Source organism: Mercenaria mercenaria, chromosome 14 (genome assembly GCF_021730395.1).
Source record: "Mercenaria mercenaria strain notata chromosome 14, MADL_Memer_1, whole genome shotgun sequence".
NCBI classification, from domain to species: domain Eukaryota; kingdom Metazoa; phylum Mollusca; class Bivalvia; order Venerida; family Veneridae; genus Mercenaria; species Mercenaria mercenaria.
The window spans coordinates 64427909-64444330 of record NC_069374.1 but is presented as its reverse complement, the minus strand read 5'-3'; the positions used below and the strand labels follow the sequence as shown (position 1 = coordinate 64444330).

Genomic DNA, 16422 nt, shown 5'->3' with positions numbered 1-16422 from the left:
AATTTGTAACAGAGATATCAATGTCCCCCGCCTCAGGACATTTTTTTACAAAACATACTGCATTTCAATACGTCATCTTCTAAATAATAGGGCAACATACTAAGAGAATGTTTGTAAGTCACAACTATATAGCATATCATTCATGAAGACATTATTAAGTTTAGCAAGAGTTGTCTGTGATTTTCACGTTATAAAGATTTGTGCTACCAACGACAACGGATTAATATAGTTTTCTGTGTGTCATTCGCCTTGGCCACATGACAAATATTTACCGCGCAATTAAAGTAGTTCAACGCGTAGACAATAATAAATACATCTATAAAATTTACAAGCGTATCCGATCCAAACCATATTTTTATTTAAAAATTAATAAGTGTTCACATTTATTGCATATCCATAAAAAATTGCACATATCTGTTTACTCTCATATCTTTCAATTCCTTGTAAGTATTGGACTACTTTTACGGCGCATGTATGGAGAAAAGCAGCGCTGAACCGGAACCATGTACCGGTATTCATGGTCTTGGTCGGGTGATAAATATTTACGTCGTAAAGTAGTACAACGCATAGACAAAACCCTTCACAAGAACTTATAATCCTTGCCATATTTTTCATTTACAAATCATAGGCGTTCACATTTATTGCATATGATAAATAAATAGTATCGATCTGTTTACTCTCAGACCCTTGAAATTCATAGAAGTACTGAACTACTTTTATAGCGAATGTATGGAGAAAGGTAGTAACGGCATTTGTAACTACAATTTCACCAATGTCGGTATACATAGTTTGGCGACCGTTTGGGAAGGCTACGCTTCCCAAGAACTGTAGCCTTCCCAAACGGCCCATTACTTAAGGTATTTCAAACAAGTTTGGAAACAATTCTCAAACGATAGAATACGACTGGTTTATTTGTAGGTATAAACTGAAATGAGCCACATCAAATTTGTCCGAATATACATTTTTTTGAGAATTTTGATTCGTTTTGTTTAGGCAAATGAACTTTTATACGGAAATAGAATAAATATAGTTTTTTTGTGAAATATCTGTGACCGACTCGGCAAATCTGAACCAACGCTGAGTTCAAAGGGGAGTAAATAGAGGGTGAAGCTAGTTAAGTACATTGTTGGATCTGTATGGGAGACGGCAGTGCGTTTAGGGGTTGATAATTGATACACAGCAAAACATACTACGGATTAGATTGCACCTTTTATGCTACCAAAAGAGGTTATAATGGAAGAAACAAAAAAACGCCGATCTGCGCAGGAATATATTTTCGTCCCTTGCAAAGCATTTCCAAAATAAAAATGTATAAAAACACATGAATCGCCTAGTCAATACACTATTTTCCCCCATTAATACATGGTCGGATCCAGTGAAAAAAGTAGTTTTTATGCAAGAAACTTTCTAAAATTGCACTGAATAGAAATCACATGATTAATGGATTTATCTAATTGCTGTAAACATGTCCGTCCCGCTGTCGAAATTTTGTATGATTTTAGCAATTATTCTACATAAAGTCATAAACTACGACCTCTTAATATATGTTTAACGTATCTTCAGAGAACAATACTTTTTCCTACCTCTTCTTTTCATGAAAATTCCATAAAAAATTAAAATAAGGAGTTCTATATAGCCCATAGTAAAACTTTCAGTTAGTGTTCGGCTTCCCTTAAAGAGTCGCAAATTGTATAGTAATAAATCCCAAACAGTAATAAGTGTGATACAATAATATGCATCAGAACAACAAAACAATGACATTATTCAAGAGAAAATCCACTTTCACAAGTTTTTCCCGATTCAAACACGGTTAAAAGGATGATTGCCTACATCCTTGACGACATACTCTAAACATGTGCCCATTACACGTGTGTTTTCTTTTCCAGTGCACCGCTATTACGTTTGACATAATAATTGTGACGAACATACAATGATTTTGCTGCTAATGACACACAGTTTCAGTCCACCTTGTGTAATAGGAAACTAAATAAGGTCGTGCTAGCATAACGTATCATTTCTTCAAAAATAAGTAGTGGGTTTTCATGGAATGTTGACTATAGTAAATGCAGAAAATGGAGCACATGGTAGATGTGTAACACAAGATATTGCCGATCCTTTTCCTCAAACTTATACATATATTCTATAATTAAGATTCTTTGTGTTCTCTGATTATCTTGTTATAGTACGGGTAGTCTAATTGCGTGTCCGTGGCAAAATTTGCTGGACGCCTACGTAGCACGGAAAGCTTCTGTTGCCATTTTAATCAGTTCCACCCTATTTGTTTTCCCTGTAATCGTCTCAGGAAATGCTTCAAAGAACATGTAATATTTTGGCAAGACGGTGAACATTCCCGGAGAGTCGTTATGAATTTCATCACAATATCTGCGAAGCTGCTCTTCCGTTACATTACTTCCGTTTCGACGAATAACGCATGCGCATAAAACCTGATAATATACTTCATCAGGTACAGGAACGACGACGACGGTAGCGACACCTGGGCATGTTTTAATTGCGTGCTCTAAAATTTCTGGAGTAACATTCATACCGCCGGATATAATCATGTTAGATTTTCTTCCATAGACAAAGAGGTCAGCGTCTGACGTCATCATCCCAATGTCGTCCGTTATATACCAACCGTCATCGGTCAAGACAGCTGCAGTTTTGTCCGGATCGTTGTAATATTCCTTGAACATGCCCGGACTTCGGATGTATACTTCCCCTCGTGTATTGACTGGAACAGTATCTCCATTTTCGTCAACAATCTTCACTTCAAGACCTGCGATTTTTGCAATTTTACCACTGAAGAATTCCTGGAAGGCACTTTGATCATTTATCTCGGCAGAACTTGCGATCAAGAATTCCGTTCCACCATAAGCTGGGGAAATGGACGGTGCGACTTTACCTATCGCTCGTGCGACACCCTTGGTAAGCGGTTGTCCCCCCGTTAATACAACCTTCACTGGCCAGTCTTCCGGTATATTCTACAAAATAAAAAATAACTTTACTGACAGAGCAATTAACGACAAACTTTTACGGCCGTTTTGTCTAAGGTATGCACGTTTACGTCATAAATAAAATATAGGGGTTGATTGCTTTACGGCCCTTTGATTGCTTTACGGCCCCCTTTGTTTACAGTCCAGAACATTTTTCAGCGGTCACTGGAACACCAATACCTTTTGTAACTAAAGAGGAGAGCACTGGTGGAGTTCGGCATGTAACTGTCCTCCATAAATATTGAAACACGGAAAAGTTTCTTAAATAAGAAATAGCACAAAAACACACCAACATAAGTATGTTTCCTCACCTGTGTACAAATGAGCTCATGGAGCATTGGTGGTAAAGCAGTGAGTAATGTACACTTCTCTCTTTGAACAATGTCAATCACACATGCTACTCGATTTTTCGGTTTAGGACTAAATCCGGAAACAGTGACTCGTTTCTGCCCAGACATTATGGAGAGAGGAAACCCGCCTATCCAGGTGAACGGACGATCGTTGTACTGTACAACTGAAGAATCCAGAATACCAAAAGAGGTAAGCTGAAGGACACTCATGATGGACCTGTGAGTATGAGCAACGAGTTTAGGCACACCTGTACTTCCTGACGTTTGTACTAAAAATGCTAAGTCGTCTGCATCTAGAGCCGGAAACGTGACCGTAGATTTGCCTCCATCAATAAGTTCTTGGATTGTTTTTACCCCATGCATTTGCTTTGTGTTCACAACTTCATGTCCAATTATATACCGTAAACTTGGTAGCTTTCTGCTTGACGCAGTTCCATCTGGATGATAACTATCCAGAAGATTTTTGACTATTTCCCAGTTCCAGCCATCTTCCCCGGGGTCTAGCGCTAATAAACAACATGTCTTGAGCTTTTCCATCAGTGCTATCAAATCGCTGCCATCTTTGTACGTGAACGAGATACTGACTGGTACCGCCCCAGCAAACATTATTCCAAACGCAAAATAAAGCCACTCCGGACAGCTTCGTACATTGATCGCAACAAGCTCACCTTTCTTCACGCCAAGCTGTATTAAAGACCGAGCCACTTCGACACATTTCTTGTAGATTTCTGCAAATGTAACACCCTGTCGTCCACCGCCGTGATCTGCAAATACAAAGGCTTCATTTTCACCATGAGACTCGGCTAGGCGTTTTATACAATCTGGAATGTTATGCGGCCCATCACCATGAGGTGTTCCTTCAACTTTAAAGTAACTTTTACCAGAAGTATCCATTCTCTTTAACCTCTTATGATTTTCACTTAAAAATGCACTAGTTTTATATTACAATGTCACAACGTAGGAGGCCAACAAGCTTTTTTCTTAGGTTTATTGTCTAACATTCGGTTTCTTCCGCGACAAGGGTAACTTACATGTACCAGGCCGGAAGACGATGCCTGGGTAAAAATGGAGTACACCACCTTATCCAGAACACAATACTACCTGGGAAAGACCGGAATATGCAAATTAGACAAGGGCGGAACACGATATCTCAGTCAGGCTGGGACACGATTCCTGGGAATGCATGAAAAATGAACTACGAACACCACACCGAAGTTTGAATGGACTGTCCTTACTTGGCCGCGTCTTAGTCTTCTGTTTGCTAAATATTTCATGCACCTTTGCAGTTCTATCTAAAATCTACCTCGGATCATTTCGGGTATATAAAACAAGAGGTTAACTTTGAATCAGTAAAAAAATGTTAGCAACCCCTCGATGTTTTTGCTGAATTTTGAATTGTGATTAAATAAACTAGCTGTTCGCTGGGAGATCAAAACCAAATGTTTTCTTATGCGGTGCCTGATCACAGTGGAGATAACAGGTTAATGAACGGAAACGTGATATGGCATACTTAGGGTAGTCACCTACATTTTTCTCACACATGTAATCATTCTGATAACATTGGTATAAATACAGCTTTAGTTCAAAATGTCAGGGTACTACCAGAGTCATTTTATCTTCTTGTATTCAGTCCATTTTCTATAGTATGATTAAAAATTTATTAGTATGTCTAAATTTTTCAACTTATCGCGTACACCTACCATCATGGGATAATTCACTAGCGGTCCTAAATATCAAAGGGCTATCCGGTTATACTGAACTGGGTCATCTTAACAAAAATCGCACTCTAGTATACTCTACAGTGTTCCGAAATAGAGAAAAGAAAAACACAAATAGCGCCCGAGACCAGATAAAAATGCCACTGTACATGTTGAATCGTACTAAGGTATATTATAGAACCATGGTCATAAAGGGGAAATCCATTTCTATGCATATTGAACAAATGGTAATTTATCTTCCCTCGTGCACCAGTCACACTGTTTCAATATTTCATATCGCAGGGACACTCCGCGTACTTTATGCTGTTGTTAACATTGCAGCAATAACTTGGATGAACTTCTCTAATGAACATCCGGCAAGCGAAATGTAAAGGAAAAAAAAACAGAATGTGTAATATTCAAAGTTATACAATGATACTCGAAATGATGAATGAAAATAACTAAGAAAACGATTCTGAATTTGAAATCATACATTGGTACACATTGTTTTGTTTATTTAATTGGTATTGAATATGCATGTTGTATATAAACATTCAAGCGAACAAGTTAGTTACCCTATGATTGGCATACGTTTCCACATCCGCCAACAACATCTGGACCAAAAGCTCATTACGGAAGTTCATCAAAGTTTCTTTGCGATAAGAAATGTTGAAGTAATGTGACCGTGCACGATCGAAGATACATTACCACTTTTTCAATATGCATAGGGCCTATTACCCATTTACCGAACTTCGCGTTTTAGGTGAAAAATACGCGATTGAAATGGATTACCGGTAATACATTTTCCCGTTCATGACCTGGTTTTTAGTGTACCCAGATGACGTAAAGTGCCATTGTCTTTCTTACCTAGTGACAGTGGAATATAAGTAGGCTTCTTTTAAAAAAGAAACCTAGGAGAGGTTAAGTGTTACTCCTTTTAAAGTTATATCAGAGACAGATAACAACGTATGTCTCTGGTTATATGATAGGTTGTGCTATAGATGAAAAACAGTTTCCCTGTTGCAGGTCACTGAGACCTATTTGGGGTCATAGTCATTGTTACCATGACCTAATGACCTCAAAATCAATAAGTCATCTTCAGGTTATGATCAAACCGCCAATCCGAGGACTTTCTAGGCCAAGGCATTTCCTAGTTACTGAATTTCACTAGCTACCATTGCAGTAATTGTACACTGAACTTGGCCCTGGTGAAAGCTGCAAAATTAGTATCTTATAATTTTTGCGAAAAACTCACCGGACAGGCTTGTTTGTCAACTGCCCCATTCGTTTGAGCCCCGAGAAGCTTTAGAAAAGCTTAGAAGAAAATCTCAATAGAACGCAAGTCTGTCGGAATTTAAAAAATATATATATAATTCTTTTTTAAAATGTATTTTTCAGAGATTTTTTATTAATAATGTGATATTTGTAAAAGAAATTCTAAACATTTTATTTGTTCTAGTTTATTACTCAGTTTGTAAGGTTTCTATGTCGAATTGCCGCCTAGTTTTGATCACGTGATTAACATCTCCGATATCGGGTGGAAGACACAGAAGCTCGGAAGAACTCTTCTTATTCCAGCAGACCTTCCGAACAGGGCAAACGAACCCGCCAGATAAACAATAATTTAATTGAACGAAATACATTTTAACGTGATTCAATTCATATGCATATCTTTGAATACTGCGAATAAAGAATAGTAAATATATATCTATATTTTTCTTTTGTTAACAGTTTTTCAAGTAATTCAGAGGCCATAATCCACGAGTGCCTAGGGCGATTGGGCGGACAAGACTATATTTGCAGATTTTGAGTAATTTAAGGGCCATAACCAAAGAGTGTCTGGGGCGATATTGTTGGTTATCGAACTCGACCTGATATTTTGCCTACATTGTCACCAAGTTTGGTTGGTGAAGATCGGATGAAAACTGTTCGACTTAGAACAGACATGCTTTTGGGCGTGCCCGCCCGTCCAATACCACAGGTGTTCACATAATACGTCCCACTCTTTCACAGACGGGCGTACAAAAACGACCCAGGTGTTAATCCTTCAAAATTCAAAGAATGTACAGTAATTATTGACAAGAAACGTTGAACAGTCTCGATTTCACAGTAAATTTCACATTTGATTTACTGACCCTATATTTACTTACTTACCACAAGAAACAGAATCAAAAAATAACGCTTTGGGTCCCTAAGCCAACCCAGCAGGTACACAACGTTGGAACTTGGCCATGACGTTGATCAACCTTATTTCAACCTTCAGCAACAATAGGAGTTGCTCTGTTGCTGTTTGGTCGCTACCTGACGTTGAATCAGCGTTGAATATTGATTAGGTTTCGACCTTATTGCAAGGTTAAGAACAAAAAGAATAGAATTTTGTATTTCCGGGTGTGATATGTGATGGCAGCAACCATTGTACCGATAAGAGTAAGTAGCGCTGTTTTGGAGTTTGTGCCTATGTAATGCGTTTAAAGGCTTTTCTATACATTTCAAGCTTGTACACAGCACACACACGGTGTATAAAAAAAAGAGTTTTAACCTGTGAAAACAAATGGAACAATCTCATTAAGAAGTAAATGCTATTTTTGTTGGCTTGGACGTGCTAGCAACGTGCTAGCAACTCTAAGATGATTTATAAAAAGTCCCAATGTGGTTATTACCCGTAAAAACACACAACAAATAGCATTCAACTCCTATGTCTATTCAACAGCTCGCTCCAGAAACAAGTGGTTTGTTTTCCATGTTTATTACAAAATCAAAATAAATGTCAGTACATGGATCTTTTGAACATCTAGATAGGACACATAACTAGAAAGACCAGTCCAGTTAAACTGTAACAAAAAAAAAGTTCCCATCTAAAACATCTATAATTTCATCTAGGAAAACAATCATACACTGTGGTCATGTTGATTCAGTTTTGATCTTTGCCTTCAGTAAATTTGTTATAACAATAATCTTAATAGTTTGAAATTGTTGTGTCCAATTTTGATTTTTTTAACAACGCCAATTTGTTCATTTTAGTGAATGACATTAGACTGAATCTGCAATCTAGCGGAAAGGGTCATCCTTACGTGACATGCACCAATGCTGTTTATATACCAAAATAATCTCTTTCTTATTTCTGTACAAACCATAAAGTGGATGTTACATATTAAATAAACGATTTGTTTTTGTAAACAAAATTCAGTAGATGAGCTTGAAAACTATCACAACATGGTGTTTCTAAAGTGAGTTAACACTTTGTGTCAGGTTTTCACCGAGAGAGAGTATTTTGTCCTTGAGAATATTTGACTTGTGAGTGTCTAGACAGTGTTGTATAAACGGTAGGAAGAAAAAGAAGTTTCCATTTCCAGGTAGCACACTGATAAACACTTCTGGTTTAAGCTGGTGAGCCATTTCTCGTAGAACATCTGAAAACAAAAAGAAACAGTTAAAAATAATGATAAAGTATTAATGTTTAATTAGTAAAATCTGAAATCATTGCTCCCATTACTACTTTGGTTAAATTAGACCAACTGCTGCTGATCAGAAAAGCTAAAAAAAAAACAGCTGTGTTCTGTATATTACAATGTAACAAGCACTGCTTGAGTCTGATCTACAGAAACTGTGGGTCAGGGTTCATCAGTCACAGTTTCAACATTAAAACCCTTACCCTGCTATTTCTATAATGAAATTGTCAAGCTTTCAATTTGGACAGCACCAATAGGTGTTAAAAGGGGTGCTTACCAAAAAAGATACTGACTGAATGGCAAACAGTGCAGATCATGATCAGACTGCATTTATGTGCAGGCTGATCATGATCTACACTGGTTGCAAAGGCAGAATCAATCGTGTCCAGCACGGTAAGGGTTAAGCAATATCATGAATTAGTTACTTTTAAATGCTTTTGTGTTTGAACATTTCCCACAATCAATAATGTGTTTTTTAGTATTCTCAACTAGGTACTCCATTCACCTTTCTTCTATATTCTTAGTTTGTTTAACACAGGTCAATTCTACAAAGAAATATCTAAAATTTCCTCAAAATGCAAATAAATTCAGAAGTAAACAAGCAACACAACTACAATAATTTCTACTAGCATACCTTTAATGACTCCTACAGAAACATTTCTGTCAGGGCACTTTTTCACATCATTGTTCTGTCCAATTCCAGATAACAAACTCTTCAACAAGTACTCCCACTAAAATTATAAATCATTCAAAAACTTAAAAAAATACTTCTGTCATTTTAGTAAATCATTATCTCCTAGGAACAGGAAAAAATCCAACATTTAACTTACACAACTGGAAAAATTAAAGGGTAAAGGTAAGCTTTATTTGAGCCGTGCCACGGGAAAACCAACATAGTGGGTATGCGACCAGCATGGATCCAGACCAGCCTGCGCATCTGCGCAGTCTGGTCAGGATCCATGCTGTTCGCTAATAGTTTCTCCAATTCCAATAGGCTTTAAAAGCGAACAGCATGGAGCCTGACCAGACTGCGCGAATGCGCAGGCTGGTCTGGATCCATGCTGGTCGCATACCCACTATGTTGGTTTTCTCGTGGCACGGCTCATTTAACGTTGCATATGATCAACAGACAACTCGAGCTACAAAGTTCTTGTGCGACAAACATGGTATCCAGAAACAGATACCTACCATGATTTATTTTTACCCTTTAGTACAACCCTTAAAATGCTGAGTGACAAGCAACAGAACTAGCAGTACTATTTTTCATGTCTTTGGTATGACATGGATGAGAATCAAACCCCCGATCTCTTGAACTCAAAGCGGACACTCTACCAGTGAGCTGCTAGGGTAGTTGAGCTAGACTTACTGTACGTGTTTTCTCACGTCCTATCTTGCAGTGTACCAATGTGAAAGACATACCTTTAATTTTTGAGAGTTTTATTTGTTTGTTTTGGGTTTACGCCATCTTTTAACAGTATTTCAGTTATGTAACGGCTTGCAGTTAACCTAACTAGTGTTTCTGGATTCTGTACCAGTACAAACCTGTTCTCCGCAAGTAATTGCCAACTTCCCAACACAAATCAGAGGTTGAGGACGAATGATTTCAGACACAATGTCTTCTACCAAATCGTCAGAGAACATACACCTCGCCCAAGGATCGAACTCATGACCCCGAGAACCGTAGATCTGCACTCTTCCTTTTTAGCTAAGCGGGTGGGTTTGAGAGTTTTCAGTCACAAAGAAACAAGTGAAATCATATGGCAACTTTGCATCTTTCTTGGTGTAGGAAGATCCATGGCGGCTCTCCAGACAATATTTCTAGCACAAGCTTGCAAATGGGTAGAACCCTGAACCCTAGCAGTACTTGAACCCAAAGCCCTTTCTTCTTCCATTATGTCTGTAAACACTATTTGAGAACAACTTGCTTCAAGCCACACTAATTAAGTAGATTTACTACCAGTGAGCAATCACCTATTTAAACAAGAGCTGTCCGTAAGACAGCCAATGCTCGACTATTCGAAATATTGTCCCAGAAGCAGTAAAATATTACCCAAACTATTAAAATATCTAAAGAGTTTTAATCCAGTACCTGCATTGCTAAACTTTAACCAGAAGTTTTAAGTTCAAAAGGGGACATAATTTGACCAAAATGCATGTCAGAGTCATGGGACTTCATGCAATCAACTAGTTTTATAACCCCGAAGGCACATGTGAAGTTTCAACTTAATATCTGCATTTAGATAGTAACTTGCACGCAAACTTTAACCAGAATTTTCTAAGTCCAAAAGTGGGCATAATTTGCCCAAAATACATGTCAGAGTTATTGGACTTGATCCAGTGAGGTTGGTAATTGATCTAGAAAAAGAAAAAATAAGTTTCAAATCTATATGCCTTTTAGTAATAGCTGTATGTACTTGCATGCAAAACTTTAACCAGGATTTTCTAAGTCCAAAAGGGGACATAATTTGGCCAAAATGGTCAGATTTATGGGACTTGGTGCTATCAACTAGTTTTATAACCCTGAAGACACATGTGAAGTTTCAATTCAATATCTGCATTAGTTTTGGAGATAGTCACTTGCATGTAAAACTTTAACCAGAATTTTCTAAGTCCAAAAGGGGGCATAATTTGCTCAAAATACATGTTAGAGTTATGGAACATGGCCCAGTGAGGTTGGTAATTGACCTAGAAAAAGAAACAAGAGCTGTCCGTAAGACAGTGCGCTCCACTATTCGGCGATTTGACAGTAAAATGAATATATGTCTCAATAAGAGACCTCTACTTTAAAAGGAAGATACACCAAGGGGCATAATTCTGTCAAAAACACATATTAGAGTTATTGGGATTGTTACCAAACATGCAGATGATGATGGTAAAGATATATTTTGAGTTTCAAGTCATTATCTTATATAGTACCTAAGTTATGTCCAGAAAACGAAGTTTGTTAAAAAAAACTTAAGTATGAAAGGGGCATAATTTGGTCAAAAATACAAATCAGAATTATGGGGATTGTTACCACACATGCAGGTGATGATGATAAAGATACATTTTAAGTTTCAAGTCTTTATCTTATATCGCATTAAAGTTATATCCAGAAAGTGAAGATTGCAAAAAAACTTTAAGTACAAAATGGGCATAATTCTGTCAAAAATACAATTAGAGTTATGGGGTTTGTAACCACACATGCAGATGATGATTATAAAGAAATATTTTAATTTCAAGTCATTATCTTTTAAAGTACCAAAGATATGTCTATAAACAAAGCTTTCGAAAAAATTAACATGAAAATAATTCCAAGTGTAACACCTTGGTGACCTTGACCTTGGGTATAATGGGCTCAGCCCCTACACATACTTTGTTTGTGTACCGGACAATATTTATGTGAAGTTATAGTAAGATATAAGCAATAGTAACAAAGATGTGACAGAAAAACAAAGGTTGCCAAAAAACTTTAACCTTAAAAATAACCTAGAAAGGTCACGCCAATGCCAAATAGTGGAGCTAAAAATAAGTTTCAAAGCTATATGCCTTAAAATGATAGCTGTATGTACTTGCATGCAAAACTTTAACCAAGGTGTGACGCCGACTCCGACACCAGGGTGAGTAGAATAGCTAGACTATTCTTTGAATAGTCTAGCTAAAAAGGTACAGCTTAATCATTTAATTTTATGGGCATTATATTTCATGGTGTCCACCAAAAGGAGTACTTCATGGGGATATAAATTTGTGAATTTCAACTTCTGAACATAAAATGAACAGGAAAAGTATCTATTCACGAGGATTTAATGTCAAGGATGTGTGCAACCAAAAAATCCATGAAAATTAGTTCTAAACTAGAAGATGCTTTTGTAAAAAAGCGCATGTCTCCCCCAATGCAAAGTCGTATAGGCAAGAAGTCAATAGGGGTCAGGCACGAAAGTCAAAGAGACAATGATGGTTGGCTGCAATACGGATCATCTATTTGGCACGTCCAGTCATCCCGCAAAGTTTCAACACTCTTGGCCTAGTGGTTCTCAAGTCACTGTTCAGGCTCCTGTGACCTTGACCTTTGATCAAGTGACCCCAAAATAAATAGGGGTCATCTACTCTACATGTCCAATCATCCTATTAAGTTTCAACATTCTAGGTCAAGTGGTTCTCAAGTTATTTTCCGGAAATGATTTTACATGACCAGGCCCCTGTGACCTTGACCTTTAATAGACTAACCCAAAAATCAATAGGGGTCATCTACTCAGCATGTTCAATCATCCTATGAAGTTTCAACATTCTGGGTCAAGTGGTTCTCAAGTTATTGATCGGAAATTGTTTTCCATGTTCAGGCTCCTGTGACCTTGACCTTTAACAGAGTGACCCCAAAATCGATAGGGGTCATCTACTCTGCATGTTCAATCATCCAATGAAGTTTCAACATGCTGGATCAAGAGGTTCTCAAGTTATTGATCGGAAATGGTTATCAATGTTCAGGCCCCTGTGACCTTGACCTTTAATGGAGTGACCCCAAAAACAATAGGGGTCATTTATTCTGCATGACCAATCATCCTATGAAGTTTCAACATTCTGGGTCGAGTAGTTCTCAAGTTACTAACCGAAAACGGTTTTCCATGTTCAGGCCCCTGTGACCTTGACCTTTAATAGAGTGACCCCAAAATTAATTGGGGTCATTTATTCTGCATGTCCAATTATCCTATGAAGTTTTAACATTCTGGGTCAAGAGGTTCTCAAGTTATTGATCGGAAACGGTTTTCCATGTTCAGGCCCCTGTGACCTTGACCTTTGACAGAGTGACCCCAAAAATAATAGGGGTCATCTACTCTACATGACCAATCATCCTATAAAGTTTCAACATTCTGGGTCAAGTGGTTTTCTAGTTACTGATCGGAAATGGTTTTCAATGTTCAGGCCCCTGTGACCTTGACCTTTAATGGAGTGACCCTAAAAATAATAGGGGTCGTCTACTCCAACAGCCCTACAACCCTATGAAGTTTGAAGGTTCTAGATCAAATGGTTCTCCAGTTATTGATCGGAAATGAAGTGTGACGTACGGACGGACAGACAGGGCAAAAACAATATTAAATCTATGATAATAAATATCGATGACTTCAGTAACTCAGTAATGAACCTGTAATGGCAATTGGTAAATTCTTTTCGATTAAGTTATTTCCATGTGTGGTTTTGGTATTCTCCGGCGTTACAGATTAGCTGCATTTATGGCCAAAGAATGCTGAAACGGCAGTCAGAATACGAAATTCAACTGAATTTGCCATCATTACAGGTCCACTACCTAACACAAAACAAACAAATGGTTTACCTGCTTTGCATTATCTTTAATCACAGAAGCACCAAAGTCTGCAGCAATGTTAGTATGTTTATCCACAACTAGAGTCAATGACTGTTCATAATTTGTTCTCATCAGGCATAAAATAGCAAGTGAGTCAAAGTAGAACGCTTTCTGTTGATTCTCGATACTTGCCATCACCTTATCACAGATAATGCTTGAGGCTTCGCTGTAACACAGCAACGCCTGTGGAGGGAAAAATAAAATCAGTAAAATATACCCTAAAAACTATTTCACTATGTGTTTCTTCAGCTTAAATTTTTATAGAAAGTCATTTGGCCTAGCTAAGAGTACTGTCAGTGTTAAGATAAAATCTTTGTCAGTGCTAAGATAAATCATTGTCAGTTCTTACAAAAAATCACTGTAAGAGCTTTAATAAATCATTGTCAGTGCTTGGATAAAATCATTGTAAGTACTTGGATAAAATCATTGTCAATGCATAGATTTAATCATTGTCAGTACTTGGATAAATCACTGCCGATGTTCGAAAATCTGCTGATTAAATGCAATGAATGAATGTGCTGGATTTTATGGCAAATCCACATAAAAAGGCATCATCAATGCCTTGAACAGACTAATGCATTGGACAGGCTAATGCGTTGGACAGACTAATGCCTCGGATGGACTAATGCCTTGGACAGACTACCGGTAATGCGTTGGACAGAATGCCTTGTACAGACTAACGCCTTGGACAGATTAATGCCTTGGACAGACTTGACTTGGATAGACTAATGCCTTGGACAGACTAATGAGTTGGACAGACAAATGCATTGGACAGACTAATGCGATGGACAGACTAATGCCTTGGATAGACTTATTCGTTGGACAGACTAATGCCTTGGATAGACTTATTCGTTGGACAGACTAATGCCTTGGACAGAGTAATGACTTGGACAGACTAATGCCTTGGATAGACTTATTCGTTGGACAGACTAATGCCTTGGACAGAGTAATGACTTGGACAGACTAATGATTTGGACAGACTAATGCCTTGGACAGACTAATGCATTGGACAGACTAATGTGTTGGACAGACTAATGACTTGGACAGACTTATGCCTTGGACAGACTAATGCCTTGGAAAGATTAATGCCTCGGACGGACTAATGCCTCGGATGGACTAATGCCTCGGACGGACTACTCGGACAGACTAATGCCTCAGACAGACCAATGCGCTGGACAGACTAATGCGTCAGACAGACTAATGTCTTGGACAGACTGTCTTCAGTCAATCATCAGGAACGTGGACGTAGTGCTTTCAATCAATTATCAATACCTTTGATGGGTTCTCTTCAGTCAGTCATTACGATCTTGGGCAAGTTCCCTTCAGCTAATCATCAAGACCTTGGGTCAAACATCAAAGAAAATCCTGATATCTTAGCGTACATGTAATTGTTTGTTATTACAGAAGCAGACATTTCCTGCTGTGGCAACCACACACCTTTCTCAGGGATTCAAACCTACATCTGCCTCACTTGAAGTCTTATGCATTACCAGCTGCTCTAGCATATCAAGGAAAGAACAAGGCAAAAATCTCTGAGTCTTGAGATTTGACAAAACCTGAACAATTCACTAAGTCACATCCTCCTTAACCTCCATTTCACAAGGCAAAAGAAGTCAATTACTTGCAAAGAATCATACATCAACAGACAGGTTTTACTAAACTGATAACTAAAGTATTTACTTCATATTTCATTTATTAAATTAAATCAAAATCCAATCCTGACCTGTAATTTCAATAAATCTTCATTGCACAAAAAACAACTGCAAGTCTCTTTGATCTTATGACACTGTAAGAGTTGTGGCTGTACCCCAGCTCTTCTGCTACTTGCTGGTACCACGTATTTGCATGTACTTGTGATAGACTTTGCACCAGAGAAGGGAGGTATATTGTCCAGCCAGCTATGCCGCCTGCCAAAATGTCCACTTCCACTCGGCTATAAATAATATTATGGTTAGTGACTTTTAAAAGTATATAAACTAAAACCAAATAATTATAATAATCTACAAAAAGTTTGTTCTATTCTTTATCTAGCTCTACTACATATTTTTATAGACTGAGAGAGATCAGATGCTAGTCGCCACATACTAAAATACACCTATGATTATCGCAAATGTTAGAAAAAACATAATTAAATTCTTTTTCTTACACAAACATGAAATTGTAAATAAGAATACGAAATTGAATATAAATGAAGTGGCTGAGTATTCCCGTTCTATCCGTAAATATTGATCCCTACTGGGTTGAGAGTACGAAGCTCGTGGATCCCAGAGTATTACCTGTTACATCTTATATTCACACCCAGCCACAATATACAAGAATACGAAACTGGTTAACTTACTAATCTGAATTTCATGGATGGAGTAAGTTGTCTAATGGATGGAGGTTCCCACTCTTTCAGTCTCTGTAGGTATATCTCACACAGTAATGGCTGAAACAGGAAATTGAAATACGTCACAGTCACAAAACACCTGTTCTATTTCTTAATTAATTTATAAGCTATCTCTATAGAGCAACTTTCCATCATAAATACTGAAAAAGTCTGATACGAGAAAAGAAGCCATATGACAAAAAAAAAAAAAGGAATTATAATACTCA

General features: G+C 37.6%; 2 protein-coding genes across 3 annotated transcripts in view; both read right to left on the bottom strand.

The window, feature by feature from the left end:
* Positions 1 to 1257: 1257 nt before the first annotated feature.
* Positions 1258 to 4301, bottom strand: LOC123527818 (putative acyl-CoA synthetase YngI). The gene is made up of 2 exons (XM_045307503.2): positions 3305 to 4301; positions 1258 to 2981 (listed from the first exon to the last, which is right to left on the bottom strand). Exons 1-2 carry the CDS (start codon positions 4235 to 4237, stop codon positions 2229 to 2231), a joined length of 1686 nt encoding a protein of 561 aa, XP_045163438.2. The 5' UTR covers positions 4238 to 4301; the 3' UTR covers positions 1258 to 2228.
* A 3424-nt stretch (positions 4302 to 7725) lies between these two features.
* LOC123527819 (BLOC-2 complex member HPS3-like) overlaps positions 7726 to 16422 on the bottom strand; it is a 35789-nt gene continuing 27092 nt past the window's right edge. For both annotated transcript variants that reach the window (XM_053523714.1, XM_053523713.1), the window contains exons 21-25: positions 16166 to 16255; positions 15551 to 15760; positions 13798 to 14010; positions 9124 to 9220; positions 7726 to 8450 (exon numbers count right to left, since the gene is read on the bottom strand). In XM_053523714.1, coding sequence (XP_053379689.1) covers positions 8263 to 8450; positions 9124 to 9220; positions 13798 to 14010; positions 15551 to 15760; positions 16166 to 16255 — 798 coding nt within the window. In that variant the 3' untranslated portion in view covers positions 7726 to 8262. The remainder of the gene's footprint in view (positions 8451 to 9123; positions 9221 to 13797; positions 14011 to 15550; positions 15761 to 16165; positions 16256 to 16422) is intronic.